General features: G+C 43.7%; 1 protein-coding gene across 4 annotated transcripts in view; it reads left to right on the top strand.

Annotated features, from left to right (window-relative positions):
- The first annotated feature begins 14,978 nt into the window (after positions 1 to 14,978).
- Positions 14,979 to 25,922, top strand: part of HMGN3 (high mobility group nucleosomal binding domain 3) — a 29,591-nt gene continuing 18,647 nt past the window's right edge. For all 4 annotated transcript variants that reach the window (XM_088665922.1, XM_035109549.3, XM_035109548.3 and 1 more), the window contains exon 1: positions 14,979 to 15,281. In XM_088665922.1, the coding sequence (XP_088522048.1) occupies positions 15,267 to 15,281 (15 nt within the window). In that variant the 5' untranslated portion in view covers positions 14,979 to 15,266. The remainder of the gene's footprint in view (positions 15,282 to 25,922) is intronic.

Here is a 25,922-nt window from a genome sequence, read left to right as displayed (position 1 = left end):
TGGGTTTGTGTAGATCATATCTGTTTCAAAAAAAAAGTGTTTAGACCTCTCCATACCTTTTCCACCTTATCCAAAGATTGGGATGAGTTACATTAAGACTTTATGTTAATAACAATCCTATGTGATCAGGATGATACAGTGTGAAGCGCCAACATTCTACTTCCAACACTGATTGTCTCTGACATCTTTTAATTCTACTAATGAGACAATTTTTCACTGAAGGAGCATATATCCTAAGATTCCTTTCACCACACATGGGATACTAATTGGTTGCAGAGGTATGAAAGGTAAGCTCATGCTTAAAATGCCAACATAGCATAGCTCTCAAAAGTCAAAATTCTGACTTCAGAAATAGCTGTGTGCCATATTTTGTTCATTTTCTAATGGCACTTATTAGAAGACAATATCATTTCACTTTTATTGACCCTCTTTATTCCTAACACAAAGCTTCTAAGAGGCACAGAACATAGAAACTTCCGTTTTTCTCCAGACCATATGTATCCTTCCAATAAAATTATTTATTTCAGTCAGTAATAAGATCTGAGTGATATCTGTACAAAAAAACAAAAACAAGCAAGCCGTCCTTCAGTACTATTGTCAGCTGGCTACTAGCATGTTGCTAGGATACACACTGTAGATTTGATTAACTGCAGTTTGCATGAGAAATCCATCCACATATTTGTTTCGCGTTAATATAGCTCTCAATGGTACATATATTTAGAAAGAAGTAGTTATTTATATTGAGTTTTTTGTTTTTTTAGCTGTACCATTTCCGTATCTGACGTTTCTCAAAGCCTTTGCAAAATGAACGCTAACAGCAACTGTTGGCTCAGCCAGTTAAAATGTGCTTACTCCACCCTAGTTGTGGGAGAGTGGGACCCAGGTTATTCCAATGAGGAATACGCCTGTGGGGAATCCAGCACTGGGAACAATCAATAAGAAAATCTCCTTCCCAATAAAGTTCAAACTGCTTCCAGTGGTGGACTAGACATTCAGCCTTGTATCTTCTGTCCTTGCACATGTGTCAGGACCTGCATGTACTAAGCAATGTTTGCAGATTCCAATAAGGGTTAACAGATCTTATGAAATGTTTCACAGAATCATGGAATTGTAGAGTTGGAAGGGACCCCGAATCTTTTGCCCAACATGGGGCTCTAACCCAAGCACCCCCAAACTTTGACCCTCCAGCTGTTTTGGACTACAATTCCCATCTTCCCCGACCGCTGGTCCTTTTAGCTAGGGATCATGGGAGTTGTAGGCCAAAACAGCTGGAAGGCCGCAGTTTGGGGATGCCTGCTCTAACCCATGACCCTGAGATTAGTAAGAGTCTCATGCTCTACCAACTGAGCTATCCCAGCAGGATGGTGAATTTTCTACACAGGTGAATTTGTGATTTGATTCAAAGACCTGTTTGATGTTCACTCTTCTTGAGGAGTTTCATTCCGTTTGGAGTGCAGATCCTAGAGGGTGGTGATGGGTGTCTTTTTGGAATCATCATGTGGCCAGCTTTTTTATTATTGTTGGAGAAGGCTGACCTGTAAAGTAAAGAGACAAACTCAAGCCTGCAAATACATACCCAAAGTGGGTGCAGGCTTGTTCTTCGTAACAAAGTTTACCAGGTACAGCAGCTCAGTTGACCAGGCCTCATAACAAAGGGTGCAGTTGCAGAGTCACTTTTAACTACCACAACTCTATAAATAAATGGTTTGTTTAAATGACATCTTGGCCAAAAAAAATTGTATATGATTTTGAGGCACAATTTTATGCACCACACTCTGGCATCAGAACTCTCCCCCAATCACCTCCCTTTCTGATAACTCACCAGAATTTCTGGTGACAAAAAATAAGTCATTTGGGGAATAAAACATTCCCTAAAAATGAATTAATTGCCAATGTGAAGCTCATCTTTCCTTTCTTTAAATAAATTGCACACCTTAGTACGTAATATGACTGGTTAAATGGTGAGGAGAGTCTGTTTCATTCCACCAACTTGAAATGATCTGGAATATTTTCCATAATGGTGTCTCTTTCTAATTTCTAGCCTATGACTGTTATTTTCCTGGACAAGGAATTGGAACGGAAAAAGCTGTTAATGGACTGTAATCAAACAGAATTCCTTTAGAGGGCACTATTTTACTTCCACAGAGTTGTACGAAACTGCTGATATGAGTAAGATTTAGCCTGCATGGCTAGATATTTAGAGTGTATGTAGTCTTAAAAAGAGAGAGAGCATGGTTTTTAAAAATTAGGCATGCATTATGTCATGTCTCGTGGACCTCTAGAAAATGCAATCGCTAGTGGTCTATCACATGTTATGTCATTCATAAATAGAGTTCTCACTTTTGCTAGGCTTCTCCCTTAGGGCTGATTCCCACTTCATCGCCAGAGTGAAAAATGTCTACAATGCCCATTCATTGTATTGCTCTTTAAAATATATCCAGCAATATTTGAGGCCCAATCCATCTAGGGGGTGCTGCAGGGCATTGCAACTGTGATGTATTGAATTAAGCAGAACAGAAGGCATGAGGCAGGGGGTGCTGAATTCTGGCCTTGCACAAGGTGCCACTGAAATTTGAAATGCCAAACTCCGTCCCTGCACCATGGAGTTGTTTCAGAAAATGCCTAGTTTCTCTTGGTGCTATACGGAGCATCCCCTTGTCACCAAAGATTGCATGCTTAAGTCTTGCTCGTCATATCATAGGTTCTCTTTGCAGATTGATCAAATAGTAGTTGTGGCCATCAAAACACACCAAGCTGGTGTTGCCAGTGACTTGGGCCATGAGACAAAAGCGTTGTTCTTACATTTTTTATTTAAAAAAATCAGCTTCTTAGATACGGAAGAACTATTTAGTCTTCCCACACACACACTGAAAAATATAATTTCCAAATGTCAAAAAATAAATTGAGCAATAAATTAGGGGGAAAATCTAACATAGTGAGACAAAGGTCCTAATGCCCTCCTATCCTTCTCCTTAGTGAGTAGTTTTATGCTTGGAAGTTGACACCTGAGGGGCAAATACAGCCCCAGTGCCGATGTCTAAAATCGTCAGTCAAAATTTTGTTCCAAGCCTTCATAGAGCTTGGCAGCTCTGTAGTTTTGCATTCCAAAAACCAAACAGCAGCATCGAAACAGCATTATTTTGTCTTTGCCTTATCAACAACATCCTTTATATTTGGAAATTCCAATCGCTTTCCCAGATGCAAACTGGGTAAACATTTCCCCCTGGAAGCAGAATAATCGTAAGAGAAGAAAACGGGGCCGGGCTGAGAGAAGGAACTGGTGCAAGAATTTTAACTAGGCTAAAATTTCAAACAATTCTCTGCCTCACTGGAGAAACTGAGAAGTCGGTCTCCATCTCCCATCCAGTATTCCGGCTCGTATGCCAAAGATTCTGTCACGTGTCGGCAGCCATCAGCTCTTAGCCATGCTGAAGAAAAAGTGTGAGCCAAATGTGAGTTTTTCTGTGGCACGTGGGCATGCTGCCAAGGTACTAATGAAGGCTCATTCCAAGGAGAATTGTCGGCCTTTTATTGTACTGTTTTTTTTCAGTCTTCCACCTACACAAAGGCTACAGCTCATTTGGTTCCATTCTGCTGTTGGGTATTGTAAGAAAAGAGAGAGTGGCGGCTCCCTTTGTGACATGACAAGATCCCTTCCGGCTTTCTTTAAAATAAAAAATAAAAAACTCACCTGAACTTTGGGTTGAAGGCATCTTTCTGCCTTCAAATGTTAATCCATTTATTACTCTGAACTCTTTCATGCCCGCAAAGTATTATTTAATTCAAGACTGAAAAAAGAACCTGCTGTCCCTGCTACATTTTCAGGAAACTCCACAGGACCTCAGGGGCAAAATACAGCTGAAGATGACACAAGCTTCTATACACCAGATTGGTCTGTTTGTTCAGCTGGTACCCAATTGGCACCGCCTTTCCAGAGTCTCAGGAAACCCCCAGCAGATATAGCCAAGGAAACTGCCTTATATTGACCATCTTGCTCAGTACTGTCCTCATGGATTGGCAGTGGCTCCCAAGGGTCACAGGCAGGGTTCTCAAACCTACTTGGAGATGCCAGGCATTGAACCCAGGACATTCTACATGCAGAGCAGATGATCTGCCACTTCTCTTGACTTCTGGCTTTGGAGCCCTACCAAGAAAAGCATCTGCGCCGACAGCAGAAAAGCACAGCAATTCCGTTCTGTTTGCCTAATTGCACTTTAACTTGCCCTTTTTCTTTATAGGGATTGGGAAGCAATTCCATCCATTCTGACATATGTGTCCACTGCTCTCCCATGTAGCCTGACCATAAATGATGTCAACCACCCCACCCACCCCGGATTAGAAAATGCCATTTCTTTTCTAGAGATGTCATTGAGATCGGATGCGGTGATTTGGGGGTCCGATTTTGGTTTGACATTTTTAACCAAATAGTTCAGGTCCCATCATGAAAATTATCAGAATAACAACTTGTGTTTTGTTTAAGGATTTAGGGGAGCCATATCTGAAGGAGCTAGGATTGCAAGTCATGTGGTAAAAATGAGATTTAACTGAGGTTCTACCAGCTGGAATGTCAGATCAGATACAGTAGTAAGTTGTGTTTGTGGTGTGATTCATCCTACCCCCTATGTAAGCTTTTTTGGTAACCATTGTTTCTTGTTCTGAAAGCTGTCTAAACACTCCTTCTGCTTCTCGATACAAAATTGCTATAGTGCATGTCTAAAAGTGTCCTAATAGAATTGTCTTTCCCACCACTTTTTCTAGACGTTTTAAAGAGGTGTGTGACACAACAGCTTCTGTGGAACATTATCCTGATTTCCATATAGGTATGACTGTAGAACAGAGAATAATGGCACCAAGGATTTGATGTTTCAGTCTGGGAAAATATATAAATACAATGCAGACACATAAAACTTCATTATTGCTGGAACCAGTTTATCATCCCCTCAAATTGAATTTATTAGTGACCATCATTTGCATTAAAGGGCAAAGAGCTTTAACACTAGGCCATTCGCTGTGATCACCAAAGTGATCTGAACTAAAAAATAATCCTTTATAGTGGTTATATTGTTATGTAGATATACTGATACCTTTGTCTAGGGAACAGGGCACCTCATACGAATAACTCATAGGAATGTATTGTTAGATGTCACAGTTCCATACAAGAAGACCTGCCAGGAGTATAATGTGTATTTTAATGTTTGTGTACATTACTGTTCACTCTGCCTCCAGCACACTCCTACTGCTGGTGTTTGAAACAGCGTACACGACATTAGCCGCAAGCTATATCTATCCTGGAGTTTTGTGAAAAATACTGACGTGCTTCCTATCGAACCGGCTTCCATCCCATTTGAAAACATAAGCCACATTCACTTTGCAGTTAAGTTGTGGACGGTGTGCACATTTGAGACAGATGTTGCCCCAAAGCAGATGGCTGCACAGGTGACAGGTTCACTCACAAATAGGAGCTCGGAGGGGGGGGGTTGCAGGTGTGGGGGAACCAAACAGGTAATGCACATTGGGTGAAGACCTCTCTGACCTCTCTCTGGTGCACACAGTAACATGCAAATGCAATTTGAAATGCACTAGTTGGGGGGGGGGGGAAGAGACAGTCCTGCTGGGTTTTAAGATGCTAATTTGTACAAAGCCAAACAGGAGGAAGTTCTTTCAAATCCTTTTGCTGGTCTTTGATTTTCATGCCGCCATCCTTTGAGCAAATGAGCCAAAATAATCTGGGCTTTCACCGAAATAGAGTTGACAAGTGGGAACTGCAACATAATGTTCCAGTATGGAGGACTCAGTTTAGCATTTCAGCCAGCCATGCCATTTTTGCAGAACACTCCATTTTTCCTCCCTGCCCCCATTTTCCTACCCTACCCAGCAGCCACCGAGTATTCTGTGCCCGATGAGTATGCTCAGTCCTCATGGAGATTATTTTTGGCAGGCGGGGTGTGTGTGTCTCCAATTCAGAGTTGTTGTTTTTACCTCCGAATGATATTTGACACTTCTGCATAACTTGGGTTTTTCCCAGGCCTACCAATCTACTTCCCTCTTGTGTGTGAATTTTGTCTACATTCAGACCCAAACTCAGAGAATGAGTCCTTCCTCTCTGCCTTGACATTTTTGCCAACGCGATTTCTCAACAAAGTTTTCAACGTGTTTAACTGAAACCCTTTTTCGATGTTTCTAGATCCAGCCCCTCTGTTCCTCTCAGCCTTTCTCTCTCTGATGGGCCCATTTTATCCAAATTATCCAAAGCTACAGTATGGATTTTCTCCAGATTATTATTTCTAGTCTTAATAATTGTAATTTTGCTTCTTTGTATGTAGCATCTCAGCAGGAATATACCACACTGTGTGGTTTGAAGACTGTCTGCAGCTCAAGTCAATAAATATACAAATACACACCAGCAAACATTCTAACTTTGCGACCCCAGGTATTTTTGAGGTCCAGTTTAGACCATTTACATTTCCTCTTTCTGGCTGCCCTCAGGGATACATTTACACCGAGACCCTAAATCTTTGGATTTCCACAGATCTCCTTTCTATGGTCAAGAAGTTGCAGGCAAGCATAATTAAAGCAATGCACTGCAGAATGCAGAGGCTGTGTCCCCAGAGAGGCCACAGATAGTCAAAGTGGATGCGTTCCAGGAAACAGCTGGAAAACATCCTGCTTTTGCACCTAGAAGCTCCTTCAGCAATTTGTGCATATAGAAGTCCTATCGAAAGTTCAGCTAGCTTTTATATTTCATTTCGTAAGTCAAACCACATGTGACTTTCTGGCTCTGAAAAGTTTTTATCCATTTTGTTCTATTCTGGAATGGCACATCAGTACTGCGTAATGATGAACAGAGCACAAGGAGGATGAGAGGACAGTCAAATGACAGGTCTCAAGTGTGGGGATTCCCACAAATGAAGATCTGGATGAATCACTGGAAAATAGGCTATGCTGAGTGCGCCCCCCCCCCCTAGAGATATCTAACATGGTTCAATTTATCCATCATTTAAAGACAGCACAAAGTCACAAAGGAGGCAACATACAGAAGAAAATATAACTGCCAGACTCTGAAGTAATATTACTAAAGTGAAAGCGCTAGGAGACTAAGATCTGGGGACTTCCCCAACTACAAAATGTTCTACCACTGAGCTATGCTCTAACAACAAAGCGAAGTTCAGATACAATTGGGGACCACTTGATCTACATGCATGTAGCCTACAAATGAGCTATACCTCCACTTGCCTGAGATACCTAACGTCTTGCCTCAGGAATAGGGAAAACATACAGATTTTGTTATGAGTAGGTCTCAGCTCATTGCCAGCAATGACCTGGAAACTTCAACAACAACAATAACAACAACAACAATAATTTATTATTTATACCCCGCCCATCTGGCTGGGTTTCCCCAGCCACTCTGGGCGGCTTCCAACAGAAAAATAAAACACAGCAATCTATTAAACATTAAAAGCCTCCCTGAACAGGGCTGCCTTCAGATGTCTTCTAAAATTCTGGTAGTTGTTTCCCTCTTTGACATCTGTTGGGAGGGTGTTCCACAGGGCGGGCGCCACCACCAAGAAGGCCCTCTGCCTAGTTCCCTGTAACTTGCCTTCTCGCAACGAGGCAACTGCCAGAAGGCCCTCGGTGCTGGACCTCAGTGTCCGGGCAGAATGATGGAGGTGGAGACGCTCCTTCAGGTATACTGGACCGAGGCCATTTAGGGCTTTAAAGGTCAGCACCAACACTTTGAATTGTGCTCGGAAACGTACTACAGCCACTTAGGTGTGTACGTATATATTCCATGGGAACACTCTCGCTAGGAATACTTCTTTGAAAGACACACATGATAGATTTAGCAACCTGGAACAGTTGAGTAAAACTGAAGAGCTATCTTCTGTTTTTCTCTATGCAGGAATCATCAATCAACGAGTTGAGAATGGAAAAACACAGGGAAAGTAAAATAAAAAATTACTTGTGTAGAATTTTCATAAATGATATGGTCAAAGCAGGAATAACATCAGGCCCTCATTCCCATTGAGTTAACTTGTGTTCTCACTGATCCAAGCCTCATGAGGAATAGTTGAAGGAGCTGGGTATGTTTAGCCTGGAAAAGAGGAGACTGAGAGGAGATATGAGAGGCATCTTCAAATACAGTCGTACCTTGGTTGTCAAACTTAATCTGTTCTGGAAGTCCGATTCCTGAAATGGTTCAAAAACCAAGGCACGGCTTCCGATTGGCTGCAGGAGCTTCCTGCCCACAATCGGAAGTCGCGTCAGATGTTCGGCTTCCAAAAAACATTTGCAAACCAGAACACTCACTTCCGGTTTTGTGGCGTTCAGGAGCCAAAATGTCCGAGTATGAGAACCATGGCACGACTGTATCTGAAGGGCTGTCACATGGAAGAGAAAACAAGCTTGTTTTCTCTTGTAAGGCAAGGTAGGACTTGAACCAATGGCTTCAAGTTACAAGAAAGGAGATTCCAACCACAACATATGGGAAAACCTTATGCTTTTCGAAAAATGTGTTTAATACAATCACATTTACTTTGAAATAAAATCAGATGCATTGAACCTTGCATCAGTTTCCCACCTAATATCACTGGGCCCTTCCTTCTCTATTTCTCCCCTAAGGTGCTGTTTATTTTCAAAAGCAGCACTCCTGGAGCACAAACAGCAGCTTGGGAGAAAGGCATTTTTGGCAATGAACTGGCATGGAGCCCTTATGTCAATTGAGAACGCAGCACTGCTTCAGGACTCCATACTTCCCCTTCAGAAGAAATGTGGCAGTGCTAAGCACGTTTTCCAAAAAGCATGATTAATACAATGTGTTGTTTGGTAGCTGCAGAGGGTCTTATGCGAGTGTGCAGAGAGGTAGTAGCTGCTCCTCTGAGGATGCGCGACGGACAGAAGAAAACAGTGACAGATTGACAGACTGAAGTAAAACCATCTTTTATTCAGCTAGCATATACTGGTAAAATACATACTGCACATCCTCATCTGTGTGAATGACTACAGTCGAAGATTCCACCGCCCCCTCCATCTAATTTGTGCCCAAATTTGGTAAGGCTATTTTAGTTTATATTGCATTTTACTTTGAATCCGTAAAAGCATTCATCTCACAAGAAGCTGAAACTACTCTCAATCCATTTTTCAAAATCAGTATGGGCTACAGTACTGATCGGATTTGAATATGTTTGTTTTCAGAAACTGATTTGGCTCCTTAGTAGTGAATATTCTGTTTTCCAGATTCTCCAACTGACTTGAGATAAAATATTAAATATGGCTATTCCTTCTAATGAAACAAGATAGCATTTCTGTATTAAATTGTTAAAGATTACATACCACACCTTCTGAGAATATTTCTTTCAAAAGAAAGTTATCGTTCGGTTATTGATTGTGTATTTAATAATAATAATAATAATAATAATAATAATAATAATAATAATAAATTTATTATTTATACCCCACCCATCTGGCTGGTTATAAACAGAAAAATAAAATAGAAATAATCGATTAAACATTAAAAGCCTCCCTAAACAGGGCTGCCTTCAGATGTCCTCTAAAAGTCTGGTAGTTATTTTTCTTTTTGACATCTGGTGGGAGGGCGTTCCACAGGGCAGGTGACCTATGCATTTGACAATGTTCTTAGCTTGGGACATCAGAAATGAAGGGGAGTCACTGGCCAGGTGGTCAAGCACTGTTGAGAGGTTGCATCCAGAAACAATATTATGACAAGGGAAAAAATAAACTGACCCCATCCATGTACTCCATTCCTTGGTTTCCTCTTCCGCCTCCATGCATCCCCCCCCTTTTTTTATCATGTCTTATTAGATTGTGAGCCTACAGGCAGGAAATGTTATCTTTTAGCATCTGTACAGCACTTAGAACATTTTAGGTGCTTTACATGTGTTAAATAAATACATACATACAGGGCCGGCCCACCTATGAGGCAAGATGAGGTGACTGGCTCAGGCAGCAGGATCCACAGAGGCAGCAGATTCCGATCCAGATCTTTATTCCCTGCTTTGGTCCTGATACTGATCTTCACTCTCCGCTTCCTCCCTGGTGGAGAAGGGGCACCATTTTGTGGTTCACCTCAGGTGCCAAAATCTCTTGGGCCGGTTTTTCACGTTCCTTTCTCCTGAAGTCTCTCTTCCTCACATAGCTCTACTAAAAACATATTTATGAGAGTGTTAAAACACTGCCTACATTGCATGTCACGGTTGAGGTTGCCTTCCCAGGCTACACAAAAAAGGCATCTTCCGGTCAAAATAATCTTGCAGAATTTGACAACAGATCTGTCAAAAGTAAACGAGAGGTTCTTTCCAATTTGTCACATGCTGTCTCTATAAAAAGAGCAGAAATAATGGATATGGATTTTAGGTTCTTGCAAATGAATTTAAACGCATTCTCCCTTTCCTCTTTTGTGTCTAAACTTCAGGATGGTGAGAGGAAAATGAGTCAGAAAAATCAAGAATTCAGAAAGAAGACTGGCAGTGAAGCAATGGGGACTTGGAAGCTCCCTAGACAGTATGACTAATGGAAAGCTTGAGATTGTAATAGTAATTTCATCCTGTTCAGATATGGGTAACGCCTGCTTTTCAGGGAAAAGGTTCTAGATATGTATATTTTGTATTGAACTTCTATCCCGAAGAGGAAAAATCCAGAATAAAGCAATGTAAAGAAGCAGCAGCAACAATTAATTTTTAAAAATCAAGTGAGAAGTTAAAATGCTGTAAACATGAAAGGAAAAATTGAGCTGATCGTTAACTACCGTATTTCTTATCCACTAGCAAGAACTCTGGGTTACTTGTACAACACACATTTTACAGAAGTATTTACTATTGCAATGGTTTTACTAACTCTGCATGTTTGTGTGTGTGCTGAGGGGAGGGGAGGAAGTACACTGTTTGTTTGTTTGTTTGTTTGTTTGCCATACATCTCACAAGATCTCAGGGCAGTTCACAGAACAAAACACACCACACAGTGCAAACAAAAAGAATGCCACCTTGAGGGAAGACATCTGGATGCACTCTGACAAAGGAATATAAACTGCTCACTTATAGAAATATAAAATGGCTGTCAGAAAAAGACATTTCTAATACCAATAAATGGAAGTTTTCATTTTGCCAGCATGGGTGTGTTTCTGGCTCCTGGAAGGGAGCCCTCTTCCCCAAATCCAAGGGGAACAGGCCACTGCGCTGCCACAGGACAACATCCCGTCTCTTTGGAACTGCTGGCCCTTTTTATTAAGCAAAGTTTGTACCTCACGTTTGCTTATGCATTTATTTCGTTTTGACAGCTTTGAAGTAAATAAGTCCCTTAAAAAACCACATTTTTTTTCTAGTAATAAAAATCCCTTTGACTTCCAAATTTCAATTTCCTGAGCGACATGGAAACACCATAACCATAATATTTGAGGGTAGTAGTGTTGCCAGGGCAGGATTTGAGAGGACAGCCATCCAGGAGGCAAGCACTCTGTAGAATGAGCAGGAGTCCCAAACCAAGAAGGGCTGGCTTACCAGATTTTGAAATCTAAATTTCTGGAGGTTGGGGGGAAGGAAGGTAGGAGGTAATAGGGATTACTTCACTTTCCTTCAAATGGTCTTATCCAGCGGGAGGGAGGGTGAACTTTGTAAGATGGCAACAACAAAAACGATTTCAAAATCTGGTAGGCTGAATGATGGGGGCGGAGACACTCCTTCAGGTATACAGGACCAAGGCCGCTTAGGGCTTTAAAGGTCAGCACCAACTCTTTGAATTGTGCTTGGAAACGTACCGGAGCCAATGTAGGCTTTCAGGACCAGTGTTATGTGGTCTCGGCGGCCGCTCCCAGTCACCAGTCTAGCTGCTGCATTCTGGATTGGTGGTAGTTTCCGGTTCACCTTCAGAGGTAGCCCCACGTAGAGCGCATTGCAGTAGTCCAAGCGAGAGATAACTAGAGCATGCACCACTCTGGTGAGACAGTCTGCAGGCAGATAGGGTCTCAGCCTGCGTACCAGATGGAGCTGGTAGAAAGCCGCCCTGGACACAGAATTAACCTGCGCCTCCATGGAAAGCTGTGAATCCAAAATGACTCCCAGGCTGAGCTGAGCACCTGGTCCTTCAGGGGCAGAGTTACCCCATTCAGGACCAGGGACTCCCTCACATCAGCCTGCCCCCTGTCCCCCCAAAACAGTACTTCTGTCTTGTCAGGATTCAACCTCAATCTGTTAGCCACCATCCATCCTCCAACTGCCTCCAGGCACTCACACAGGACATTCTCCGCCTTCACTGGTTCTGATTTAAAAGAGCTTATGCCACAATGTGTGCAGAACTCATTTATATTTTATATATATATATATATATATATATATATATATATATATATATATATATATAATATTACACACACACACACACACACACACACACACACACACACACACACACAAGCCAAGCTCTTCAGAATGGAGAGTTTTAAGGAAATTCCATATTGTTGTTGGGTTTTTTCCCCCCAACAGATTACAAACAGGACCATTTCTTGAGCCAGGCAGCAATTTAATCAATTTAAATTGTCCGACACTGGAGATAGTGACACTCAATGTTACTCACTGGACTGTTGTTCTATAAACTGTATATATAAGGAAGGCAATTTCTCTCTCCCTCCCCCCAACCTTATTTGCCTACAAATGTTATTGGAAAGGTTACTTGGAGTTAATGGATTTTAAACAAACCACAGGGGTGGTGAGTTGTTGTTTTTTTTAACCTCCTTTCCCCTAGCAAAGCAGATGGCATTGGCAGGTGTTGTGCCTCACAGGTCTTAGTATAAATAAAAATTCTGGCTATTTGTTGGACAAAGAGGGGTTGTATAAACAGACCCGGGCAGTCGGATGACCTGGGACAGGGAATGTAAGCACTTCGAAATCAAGTCTAAACCAAAGTTGCATGGACTAAGGACAGGCTGAATGATGTAGCTTTGGGCCACATAACTTGAAAGGACAGACTTTTATTCCCTAGCTAGGTCTTGTATACATTCCCTGTGATTCCAGGAGATTTCCTGGAATGCTATGCTCCATTGTGGCTGAGAAGGCAAACCCTGTGTGATATGGCGAGTCATTAAGTGGAAGTATTAACTTGTGCCGTCAAGCAAGCATTAGTGTCCCCAGAATCTATTCTCGCCATGTCTCTGTTGTCTACTTTGTTTTCTTTGTGATAGCAGTGCTGCTGGTACAAGGGTATCACGACACGTGAATTTAGAAACAAGCCTTTCCTTAGCCAGCAGTAATACTAGCTGAAGGTTAAGCTCTCGCTGGCCAGCCCCATTGACTTCAATGAGATAGAAAATAAAGGAAGTACTCAACTCTTCCATCGAATCAATGGCATTTAAAAGTGCTCAGTCCCAGGCAGGGCTTTTTTCAGCTGGAACTCACTGGAACTCAGTTCTGGCACCTCTCTGGTACCCCCAAAAGAATCATGGAAACTGTAGTTTGTTAAGGGTTTCAGATAATTGAAGCTGTGAGGGGCAGAAAACTACTGTTCCTGTTATATTTTGAGGGCAACAATGTCCTTTAAACGTGAATTGGATGTGATTTATAAATGTATGGTGTGTCTTAATAGCCCCAAACTAATATATTCCACTATGAAACTTTCTCATCACTTTCTGCTAAGAAGAAACCTTAACAGATCTGTACCTAGGAGCAGTTCTGTTTACAAAATACAGTACAAAGCTGTACGCAACATGAAATGCAAAAGTGTGGGGTGGGGAATGTGAGCTTTCACAAACAGGGGATAGAAAATGTAAAGTTATGACACAAAATGCTGAACGTTATTTTTCGCAGGCAGGGAGGGCGCATCCTGTTTCACTGATGCCCTGCCACTTTCCCCCTTCCTTTACCCAGGTTGTGCAACGGAGCCTGTGAAGCCTTATGACCAAGTGATGCTAACTGCTGGCAGACATCTCCAAGGTTCCTACTACACCTTTTCATGGTTCCTCATCTTTAAAACCAAATTTGGGTGGGCTGCCCTCAAACGGGGGATACTGTCCAACAGAGGAACATCCTTCAGAACAGAGGACTGTCCTCTATATAAGTAGGACACAAGGCTTGATGTAGGTGTAATTTAGTGGCATGTGAAATAAGGGCAAATCCATTACCTGATGGTTTTCCAGCATTAATCCCTTCAACTACTGTTGAAATCTCTCAGATTATATGCCGGCCATATTTAATGAAACTACTGTAGCAGCTTCCTCCGGAGGAGGCAGCAGAAACAAACAATATAGTAATTTGAAATTCCCTTGAAGTGCACGGCCTGAAGAGGACAACCGACACCAGCTCTCAAGAGGGAAGCAATCCAGTGCGTAAAATTAAAATAAAAGCATCAGAGAGGAATAGATCAGGCTGCAGGGATTTATTGCCAACCATATTTCGTAGGCTACAGAACTATTACACACACCAACTCGGTAAATAATAATAATAATAATAATAATAATAATAATAATAATACCCTCCAAGTGTCCCTATTTTCCAGGAACAGTCCCAGATTTACTGAAAACGTCCCGGTTTCTGATTTGATTGCTCGCTTTTCCTTAGGATGTCCCTATTTCCACTAGAGGGTATGGTCTCGATATCAATATTATGGCAACCACGATCAGGTAGAAGAACATGTTAGGATCTTTGGAGGGGGGTGGGGAGTTGTGCCAAACGCGGAAGGGCGGAAAAGGACGCAACCCTCCTCTCCCTGCTGCACTCGGGGTAAATGGAGACACGGCGATCCGCCTTTCTCCTTCCGACCTTCCTTTGGGAAGGAAGCCTCGGCGCGCCGTCGGCTGGCCAATGGCAGGATCCCGCCTCGCCCCAGCGTGCCCTGCATCTGAACCGCAAGGCCTTCCCCTCGCTAGTTGTCTGCGGCGGAGGGGGGGCTACCGAACGGGGGAGCCAATCGCGATCCAGAAGTGTGCAAATCCTCCCCCCAACACACGCACACATGCGCGCGCTTCTCCTTCGCTCTCCGGACGAGGCGGTCGGTCGCTAGTGGCAGCGGGTGGAGGCCGCCGCTTGCGCCCCCAGGAAGGCTCCGCCGAGCGCCCAGGCTGCTGCCGCCACTGCTCGTTGGAGCCGCCGCGGATCGGGGACGTTTCGTAAGGCACCGCCGGAGGAGGACGCGAGATCTGCGCTTGTGCAGCGGCGGTGGCAGTCATAGCAGCAGCAGCAGCAGCAGCAGCAGCAGCAGCAGCGAGCGAGCAATAGCGGCAGCCGCTTCTTCGTCGCTTCCCTTCGGCGGCCCGCAGAAGGGACATCATGCCGAAAAGAAAGGTGCGTGGAGGTCGCCTCCAGGTCTAAGTTAGAGGGAGGCAGGGCGAGGGGAGAAGAAACGCACAATAAAAATAAAACGCAGCCTTTTGCAACGCGCGGCATTTGCGTGGTTCCGGGAGGCCGCGCGGGGCATGCACGACTTCAGCGTTGCTGCTGCTGTTGTTGTTGTAAGCGCCTGTTGCAAGAAGGCGGCGAACGGGCTTGTTGGAAGATCTCTGTAGTGTGACATGTGCGTGTGTGGGCTTCGACGTCTTGCACGTTTTAATGGTGTGTGTGTGAGAGAGAGAGGGAGAGAGAGACGACAACCAGCTGTGTGGGCTCCTCACTCTGTCCTTATAGTTGTCCCCGGAGCTGCTTTTGCAGCCACAACTCTTGCGCGCTAGCTCGCGCAACGTCGCTGCAGCCGCTCCTTTCTCCGCCGGGGGAAGAGTTGGCTGCTGACAAACTCCGAGCGGGAGGCTGTGCAGACTGCCTCTGTGTGTGTTTTTGTGTATGTGTGTGTGTGTGTTTGTATGTATGCATCTTCCCCTTCCTTCCCCCTTCGGGGACCTGCGCCCCTGCCTTGCGCCCGCCTCTTGTCTCCCTTGCAGCCTTGATGATGGTGGTGGCGCCAAGGTAACATGGAGAGACGGGGAGGGGGCAGACCAGAAAAGCCATATTTAGACCAAACGACACCCTTCTCCTCGCCTCCCGTGACAGACCCCGTATGTACCAGCTCCGGTGTCAATCAGGACAGGAGGCGGCATCGACGGCCTTGGGCAGCGCAGGCTGCTGGGGATCTGCTCACATACGAGGGCGGCAATAACAACGGAGAGTTTCCAAAGAGCACCCAGGGAGAGCGCTTGGGACGGCGGGGAGGAACTCGGCACCCTCGGGGAGGAGGGGGGGCGAGAGGGAGGCCTCCCCGCCGATGCGCCGCTTGGCCTCGGAGAGTTTCCCACCTCCGCTGCCCATTCCTCGTTTTCTTTTCCTGCAGAGCTGTTGGGGATTTCCTGCGCCCCCTGCACTGCACTCCCCTCCCTCCCCAAATTCAGATCTCGTGCCTCCCCCCGTACGCTTGGATTTGGTGGTATGTTCCTTCCCTATCTCTCGATGCGCTTGTTTCTGGCAGGGAGTTGTTTTTGCATTTCACCCAGAAGCCAGCAAGGCAGGGCTGAAATGGTCAGAGGCATTGGGGGTACTCAAGGGTACCCCCCCAAAAGTTAAATGTTAAAAGTGTGGCCCTTAACTGTAACAACTTCATGGTGAGTACCGGCACCTTTTTAAAAAAGTGTGAGGATATATTGTTTCCCCCAAAATGGTGCCCTGAATAAATTTTGGGCTGGGAACTTCATGGGATAAATGCTGAGGAGTTTGCAAGTCCATGAATTCAACCTATGCATGTGTAACCAAAACAACAACATAGTCAAGGGATAGGGAATCTGTGGCACTCCTCATACTACAATTCCCAGCAACCCGACCATTGGCCATGCCAGTTGGGTCTGATGGGAGTTGGAGTTGAGTGCCACAAAAGAGTGGCTTTCTCTACATAGAAATGGAATTTCTGCAGAGGTTCTGTAGAAGTTAATATCTGAATAAAAGGTGCCAATGGCTTTCTAAGGTCGACAAGTTGTTTAAAACGTTGAAATAAAACATGCTGTGCGGTTTTGACAAGAGGAAGAGTAAATCCAAACTTGACAAAGTAAAACCAATATCTGGCTTCAGGTTCCTTTTTTGTATCTTAACAGCTTGTGTCCTTTCCTTCTCAACCCCCTCTTTTTATCTCCCTCTGTAATACAGTCGTACCTCAGAATCATTCCGGAAGTCCATTCGACTTCCAAAATGTTCGGAAACCAAGGCACGGCTTCCAATTGGCTGCAGGAAGCTCCTGCAGCCAATCAGAAGCCACGGAAGCTGCATCGGGCATTCAGGTTCCAAAGAATGTTCGCTAACCGGAACACTTACTTCTGGGTTTGCGGCATTCAGGAGCCAAAATGTTCGACTTGCAAGGTGTTCGACTTCTGAGGTACAACTGTAAAGAATGCAGATAACCATATTATCAAGAAAAATATGACACTCTAGAGCTAGGGATTTCAACTCAAATGGTATTTAGATATATTTTGAAGTTTTAGCCATCAGTGGACTGGAAGAATCAAACACAAAGTATTTGTGCAGAAAGAAACCTATTGATTACTGAACTATAACACAGTGAAGGGTCAACACTCTAAGCCAGGGGTGCCCAGACTACGGCCCGGGGGCCGGATGCGGCCCAATTAGCCTGCCAATCCGGCCCGCGACGACGCACGATGCCCGCTCTTACGGCGCGCAGCGCGGCAGCGCTCTTCCGGGTTGGGAAAAAAGGTTGGGAAAATCCTTTCTGCGCATGCGTATGGGCCTCTCCCGACCCGGAAGAAGTCATTTCTGGTGCACTTCCGGGTCGGGGGAGGCCCACGCGCATGCGCACAACGGATTTTCGGCGCTTTTTCCACCCGGGAAGCGCGCCGCTGCGCCAGTAAGCGCCCGTGCGCATGCGCACGGGCGCGCACTCCCCCGCCCGCCGGTAAGTCCCCCAAACGCCGGTAAGTCTAGGGACCCCTGCTCTAAACTCTTCCAGTTAGGCTTTCACATTTCTGCTGCTGTACTGAAAATACTGAATTAACACTAAGTAAACCAGAGTTTTAGTATGGGATTTATAGCCCAATACTGCACTAGAACATTTGTTTCCCCCCCAAACCCTTTCATATATAATGCTCAGAACAAATGTGCCATCACCAAGATTGGAAGAGGCCAACCTTTTGAGGTTTACTGTGAAGCTATATGAGTAGTGCTTTGGGTTAAACCACAGAGCCTAGGGCTTGCCGATCAGAAGGTTGGCGGTTCGAATCCCTGCGATGGGGTGAGCTCCCGTTGCTTGGTCCCAGCTCCTGCCAACCTAGCAGTTCAAAAGCACATCAAAGTGCAAGTAGATAAATAGGTATCGCTACAGTGGGGAGGTAAACGCCGTTTCCGTGTGCTGCTCTGGTTTGCCAGAAGCAGCTTTGTCATGCTGGCCACATGACCTGGAAGCTGTACGCCGGCTCCCTCAGCCAATAACGCGAGATGAGCGCTGCAACCCCAGAGTCGGTCATGACTGGACCTAGTGGTCAGGGGTCCCTTTACCTTAATATGAGTAGTGTTTTGCACTGACCAGTAAAGAAATCTTGTCATGTGACATATGGAGCTAGCAGGGTGTGGTTATGCTGTTTTGGACCTAGGACTTGGTGGTCTTATGGTGGAGCCCAATGGGTTTTACTTTGCTTTCTTCAGAATTGTAGTAACTAGGGAACTTGGTCATTCTGTAAAGTAGGAGCATAAATTACTGCCCCCCCCCCAAAAAAAACTCTTAAGAGCAGCGCTGTGGAAATAATTTGCTGTACATAAAAGCGAAATTTGTTTTTAACGCTTTGCCTTTGCAGGTCTGGTTAGGTGACAATAAATGCAAATGCAGCCAGACAGTGACCTGGTTTGTACATAATACTAAGCTGCGTTTTGGACAGAAAGTGAGCCAACTACTGTATGAGTTGTTCTAGAGAAAAAACAAGCTATGGCTTGTTTCTCCAAAGTTGGCTCTGATTTCCACCAGCTCTTGCTTCATGCTCTTGTAGTTTAGTGAGCATCTGGGGAAGGGTGGTCAAGCAAACCATGGTTAAAGAAGGGTGCTTGGTTTACATATAATGCCAAGCCATGGTTAAAAGAAATGGATGTTTGTGTAAGCCCAGCAACAAACCATGGCTTCAGATCAGCGTTATGTGTGAGCACGCCACTGGTTTCAGGTGCTCTGTGGTTCTTTAAACTCGGCTCCACCCATTGTTACAGCTTTTAATGATTTGTTGTTAGACCATTTTCTTTTAAAAACATTTTATTTGCAACACCCCTCAATCATTGTAATGTTATCTTTAAATAAGAGGTTGGCAGAGGGAAGGTTGCACTAGTAAAGCAAGCATATTGAATTCTTTTTAGGGTTTTCAGCCTGAAAATATCAGCTCCTGGTGTAATATTGGATCTTTATAGTGAACAGAGCAATCCTGTTTTGCATGTATGGGAACCAGTAGCTCTCCAGATGTTGTTGGAGTGATCACTGGCCATGCTTGTTGGCACTGATCTGAGTTGGACTCTGCGGGTTTCCCCTATCTGCTGTACAACAGTTCCATTGATGGGGCAATCCCTGATTTCCAACCACTCACCCACTAGTTTACTTTCTGTCTTTGTCCATCAAACTCTCTGACCACGCTCTCTTGGAGTTACATCCTGAAGCCAGTTGAAGCCAGATCAAATTATTATAGAATCATAGAATCATGTGAGTAAGTGGATCCCCCGTCTACCACTTAAAAACAAACAAACATGTTATTGTAAATATAGAAAAAACATTCATGATACTATAAATAACAAATGAAGAAGAGGTTATTCTAAACCAGAGAAAATAGTAAAAACAAATTTCAGACCTTCAGATTTTTTTCATTCCAGAAAGATTAAAAACCACACATGTTCTCTGTCAGACAGCATCTAGGATGGAGGAGTTCCTGATGGGGAAATAAAGAATTGAGTGTCACTAGAATTGCAACTTGTATGTGCATGTAAAATGCAATTTAGACTGCATACACACTGCAGTGTGTTTGGGAAGTAGTGTGCACATGGCTTTAGTCACAATCTGTATCTTTCCTGGTGTTTGTACTGCCTTTTGAAGGGTTCTCCCCCCAAACCAGCTTTGGGGACCCAGGGCGCGCTGTGGGTTAAATCACAGAGTCTAGGGCTTGCTAATCAGAAGGTTGGCGGTTCGAATCCCTGCAACGGGGTGAGCACCCGTTGCTCGGTCCCAGCTCCTGCCAACCTAGCAGTTCGAAAGCACATAAAAGTGCAAGTAGATAAATAGGGACCGCTCCGGCGGGAAGGTAAACGGCGTTTCCGTGCGCTGCTCTGGTTCGCCAGAAGCAGCTTTGTCATGCTGGCCGCATGACCCGGAAGCTGTTTGAGGACAATCGCCGGCTCCCTCGGCCTATAGAGCGAGATGAGCGCCGCAACCCCAGAGTCGGACACGACTGGACCTGATGGTCAGGGGCACCTTTACCTTTTACCCCCAAACCAGCTTTGATCTGAATAGAGAAAAAGAACAACCTAGCTGCATTATAAGCTGGTAGGAAATGTGTACACAGCTTTGTTTGGTGAACAGTATGCAATGCATACCCTCCAACGTTTCTCCGATGAAAATAGGGACATCCTAAGGCAGGGGTTCCCAACAAAATTTTCTCGAGGACCCCTCATCGAGCCGCTATTGTGACAAGGACCCCCATTAATTCCTAATCCTAAAATTAAAAAGTGAGAGCCAAATTAAGAGTCTTTTTATATTTTATATTTATACATTTTTTACAGTTACAACAGAGTACTCCATCAGTATACAATTAGTTTTAATTTTCAGTTCTTAATGAGATGAGTTAAATCTGTCCTTTGAGTCCATTATTTCTGAAATATTAAGTTCCAAACTTGAAACTTTCACTCTGAAATCCGACCGCATGTTGAGCCGATTCCTATATTTGTTTTTCATGAAACACATGGAAGAAAATGCTTGCTCACACCGATATGTGGTTGCAAATATCATTGCCTTATCTCCAAGTTTCTTGTAGTCCTTGCGGCATACAGCAGAACTACTGCCTCTATCTAATTCTAGTTTTGCGCTAGACTCTGCTCATGCAGGAAGCGGCCAAAACAAAAAATCTGTTATCATACGAAATATAGTTAATATATTTTTTATTCTAATAGGATCTTGAGGACCCCTCTGGCATAGCTCGCGGACCCCTGGGGGTCCCCGGACCACCTGTTGGGAACCACTGTCCTAAGGAAAAGGGGGACATTCCGGGGTCAAATCAGAAACTGGGATGGCTTCTCTAAATCAGGGGTGGCCATGGAAAATAGAGACACTTGGGGGGGGGTCTGCAGTATGAAACCAGTGACTGAAAAAGGACTGTGGCCCTGCTTCTCTGTATTCCCAGCAGAGCAGCAGTGCGCACATGTATGTAACATGCACAACATTCCCAAGACAGTTAGTTCCATCTGCAAGAACCACTTCTCTGAATAAGGAAATTTAGGCTGGAAGTATGTCAGGGATTACAGTCTAGCCCCACAAGCCTAAGTGAAAATGCTTTGAAATAAAACCTACAGTGGAACCTCGGTTTATGAACACCTCGGTTTATGAATTCGGTTTACGAATTTTCGGTTTACGAATTTTCGGTTTACGAACACCGCGGACCCATCTGGAACGGATTAATCCACTTTCCATTACTTTCAATGGGAAAGCTCGCTTCAGTTTATGAACAGACTTCTGGAACTAATTGTGTTCATAAACCGAGGTACCACTGTATTGAATTTCATGAGAGATTTCACAGTAAGGCCTATTGAAAGCAATGAGGCTTCTAAGTTGTTATAATTAGGCATGGGAGTTCAGGCCTGCTAACTATATATGGTGAATTTCTTTTTTTTAACCAACATCTCCTGAAGTTTTATTGTTGTTTTTAATTATGTTTTATGGGTATTTATGGACTGGTTTTATTATATTTTGTATGTTGTAATCCGCCTAGAAATTCATTATTAAAGTGCAAACTGTAAATATCTAAATAAAACAAATACTGTAAGTATCAGCTTCTCGATGGGGCACACTTGGTTTTGAACTGAGCACCAGCTCTTTGAAAGCAGACCTCTTCACTTTGGCGTCATTCGTTTATTTCATACAATTTATATACCCCTCGGTTGCAAAAAGAAACCTCAGAGTGGTTTACAAAAAGAATAAAGCAGTGAAATTAGAAGGAAAAATAATTAAAAGCAACTAGTTTAAGCATTCAAATGATACTTAAAATCTGCACAAGCTAACAACACATTAAAACACATGGAAACACATTAAAACACATCTACATATCTGGGTAGGATTGTTTAACCAAAAATGTTTTTAACAGCTGCCCAACAAGAGTACATTGAAGGCACCTGCCTGGTGTCAGTAGGCAGGGAGTTCCAAAGTTTGAGTGTTTCCACACTGAAAGTTTGAATTCTTACAAATGCAGAACAAGTATTATGTGGCACCTATAACAGCGCCAGTTCTGGAGATGGACGCGGTTGTGTGGGCCTTCTGGCCTCGCCTGCACTGAGGTACCGTATTTTATTGGTGATATTGCTGTTGACAAATGGTAAATTGCCCGATAGCTGAGCTTGTTAGGGCTAGATCAAAAAAGAGCACTTATGGAAAACAAATTGCACAGATGGGGGGCTGGAGATTAATATAAGTAGAAGTGGAATGTCACTAAAGCTGGGTGACTTCCTGCTTTGGAAGCCCAACGCCCTGCTGCTTTACAAAATAAATTTTAAAAAAATGTATTTAAAATATTCACCACCTGGCATTCCGCTATACACCTCAAGATGTTCTGTACTCTGCAGCATTGGAAAGCACCTTTCCAGCATCAGCTCCCTTAGTGTGCTGCTTGTTTTCTAACCCAGTTAAGCAGTGCTATCATAACTTACACCTCTGCCTTTGAATATCCAGCAGTTTTGCATCCGCCGGTAGGCAGTCCTTTTGCATCCACCTGGGCAGTCCTTAAAAACCTACCAAAAATGGTGGGACATTTGCTTTTAAAAAGTAAAAGATAAAGCAGCATGTGCCTATCCAGGAGCTTCAGCTATGCTTTCACAAAAACCCGTTTGCTGTACTCTGTTCAGTTGTAACCTCTGGTATGTTGCCTCGTGTTCTGTGCTACTCTCTACAAGGAAACCAGTTTGTAGGTAGCCTTGGCCCAGGAAGCGAAGGCAGACTACCTTCATATCCTGCCCTGTACTAAATCTGCTGGTTTGTAATGACAGGTACCTGTCAAGGCTGTGCAGGCCAATAAATCAATACTGAAATCTTCAGCTTTTTTGCCAGTACAGTAAACAATAATGGTTACAGGTAGGTAGCCGTGTTGGTCTGGGTCGAAGTAAAATAAAAAAATTCCTTCAGTAGCACCTGCATGCACACGAAAGCTCATACCAAAATAAAAACTTAGTTGGTCTTTAAGGTGCTACTGAAGGAATTTTTTTACAGTAAACAATAATGTTCACTAGATAGCAGCTCCCAATTTAAAATAAGCAAGTGTACATAATCCATATACACACACAGTTGCTTTTATTTTAAAAAAAGAAAGGATGAATCAGAGAAGAGATTGCAAATAGGTTTTCAGCAGATCAGTAAGAATGTTGGACTCAAATGGATCAATTTCGTTGATAAGCTTTGTACTCCCAAACCAATTTGTACAAATGTAAAAGAGGACTGTTGGTAGTTGAAATGTCCTAGGACTTACATTCTCGTTCTTGGACCACAATTTAGTTACCCAGGACTGAATTGCATTGGGTTGGATCCAGGCTAAAGTTATTTGAACCTGGTTCTTGTTAAAATCAATGGGATTCGAGTTAAATTCTGACTAATGGCTGATTAAATTCAGTCGAACCCAAGCTTCACTAACTTTGTCTGAACCCACTAATTTCAGTGAAACTTTTGAAGCATATTCTGAGGATCTAGGCTGCGAGGCTGAGATCTTAAGCTGCACTTTATTTGAAAATCAGCAGTATGTAATTGCTCTGCCCATTAAAATGGTGCCTCTTTATTAATCAAGGCAGCAGAAGTTTTTAATGCAAGTGTTGGTAAAAACTGCGTTGGCAAGCACCATCTTAAAAGAGGCATTCTCTCTTTTCACACGTACAAGAGGAATTCCTTCTTTTAAATGATGTGCCTCTTGTTTCAGAAATACTAGGTTGGCTTCAGGTAGAGGTGAGCAGACAGAGGTGTTTTGTGAACTGTTGTGCAAGCACTAGCAGCTTGTGCAAGCACAAGCACACTGTGAAATGTCATTTGCAAATGGAAGCACACCTCTGGTTTTTAGTTGTCTTTTTATCACAAAAGGCTCTTGCAGTAAATCTGCAAAAGCCCTTCCATGTGTGGAGAAGCCCTTTGCTCCCATCTAACTTAATGTTTTTACCTATATGCACATTTAACTGGTGGATATATTAATCAATTAAACACATACAACTTATGATTAAAAATATTTAACTGGGTTGCAGCCCTAATTTAAATATATTGTTTGTCTAACACAGGCATCCCCAAACTGCGGCCCTCCAGATGTTTTGGCCTACAACTCCCATGATCCCTAGCTATCAGGACCAGTGGTCGGGGAAGATGGGAATTGTAGTCCAAAACATCTGGAGGGCCGAAGTTTGGGGATGCCTGGTCTAACAGAAGATGCATCAAACCAAACGCATATATTTTGATAAAGAGCAATCACTTTGATCACCACCCTAGAACCTGAGGACAAGCATTTGAGGCTTTTTTTTGTACCTGTAAGTCTGAGTTTGGGAATCTGTGGTTATGCTACAACTTCCATTAACTTTGACCACTGGTCATGCTAGTGGGTGTTGATGGGAATTGGGAGTCCAACAATATCTAGAGAGCTACACAGGTTCTCTTTCCCTGCTGTAAATAGACCTTGGAGGCTGGGTATTGAGTGGTGTCCTGCTGGTTGTTGTGCACAAGTTATACCTGCTTCAAATTTATTTATTTATATTTTATTATATTTATTATTTTCATAGTCCGCATTTCCTCCCACGGAGCTTAAGGCAGCATACAGCAGCAACCCTGTGAGATAGAATCATAGAATTGTAGATTGGAATAATAATATTTATTTATACCCTACCCATCTGACTGGGTTTCCCTAGCCACTCTGGGCGGCTCCCAATAGAATATTAAAACCACGATAAAGACATCAAGCATTAAAAACTTCCCTAAACAGGGCTGCCTTAGGATGTTTTCTAAAAGTCAAGTACCGTATATACTTGAGTATAAGCCGACCCGAATATAAGCTGAGGCACCTAATTTTACCTCAAAAAAACTGGGAAAACTGATTGACTCAAGTATAAGCTGAGGGTGGGAATTGCAGCGGCTACTGGTAAATTTAAAAAATAAAAATAAATACCATCCTATGCCTTTCCTAGCTGTCAGCAGTGGGGTGGGGGGAGAAGCGGCGAGGAAGGATCCCTTCCTGCGGCCTCGCACAGTGCATATCGCTTCTCCGAACCCCCAGTCCTGTGCCTTTCCCATCCGCTGCCCGCCTCATTCAAATATAAGCCGAGGGCGGCTTTTTCAGCACATTTTTGGTGCTGAAAAAGTAGGCTTATACTCGAGTATATATGGTAGTTTATTTCTCTGGAAAGGGTCTTGGGGTCATCTAGACCAACCCCCTGTAGGCTGAGTGTGAGTGACTGGCCCAAGGTTACCCAGTGAGCTTCATGACCATGTGGGGGATTTGAACCCTGTTCTCCCAGGTCCTAGTTCAACACTACACTGTGTTGGCTCTCAAAGTTGGCTCGGTTGGTAGAGCTTGAGACCCTTGATCTCAGAGTCATGAGTTTGAGCCCCACTTTGGGCAAAGATTCCTGCATTGCAGGGGGTTGGACTAGATGACCCTCGAGCTCCCTTCCAACTTTGCTATTCTATGATTCTGAGTTTCAAAAGTGTTGGTCCTGTGTCCATTACTGGATCTCTTGAATTTATCAGGCTAGATTCCAAGGGCAAAGACGGATCAGGAAGGGATCAGGTACTGCGCAGAGGAGTTGCAGGGG

Source organism: Zootoca vivipara, chromosome 3, assembly GCF_965207765.1.
Source record: "Zootoca vivipara chromosome 3, rZooViv2.hap1.1, whole genome shotgun sequence".
Classification (NCBI taxonomy): domain Eukaryota; kingdom Metazoa; phylum Chordata; class Lepidosauria; order Squamata; family Lacertidae; genus Zootoca; species Zootoca vivipara.
Note: the sequence above shows the minus strand (reverse complement) of the source record. Positions and strands in the feature narration are given on the sequence as shown.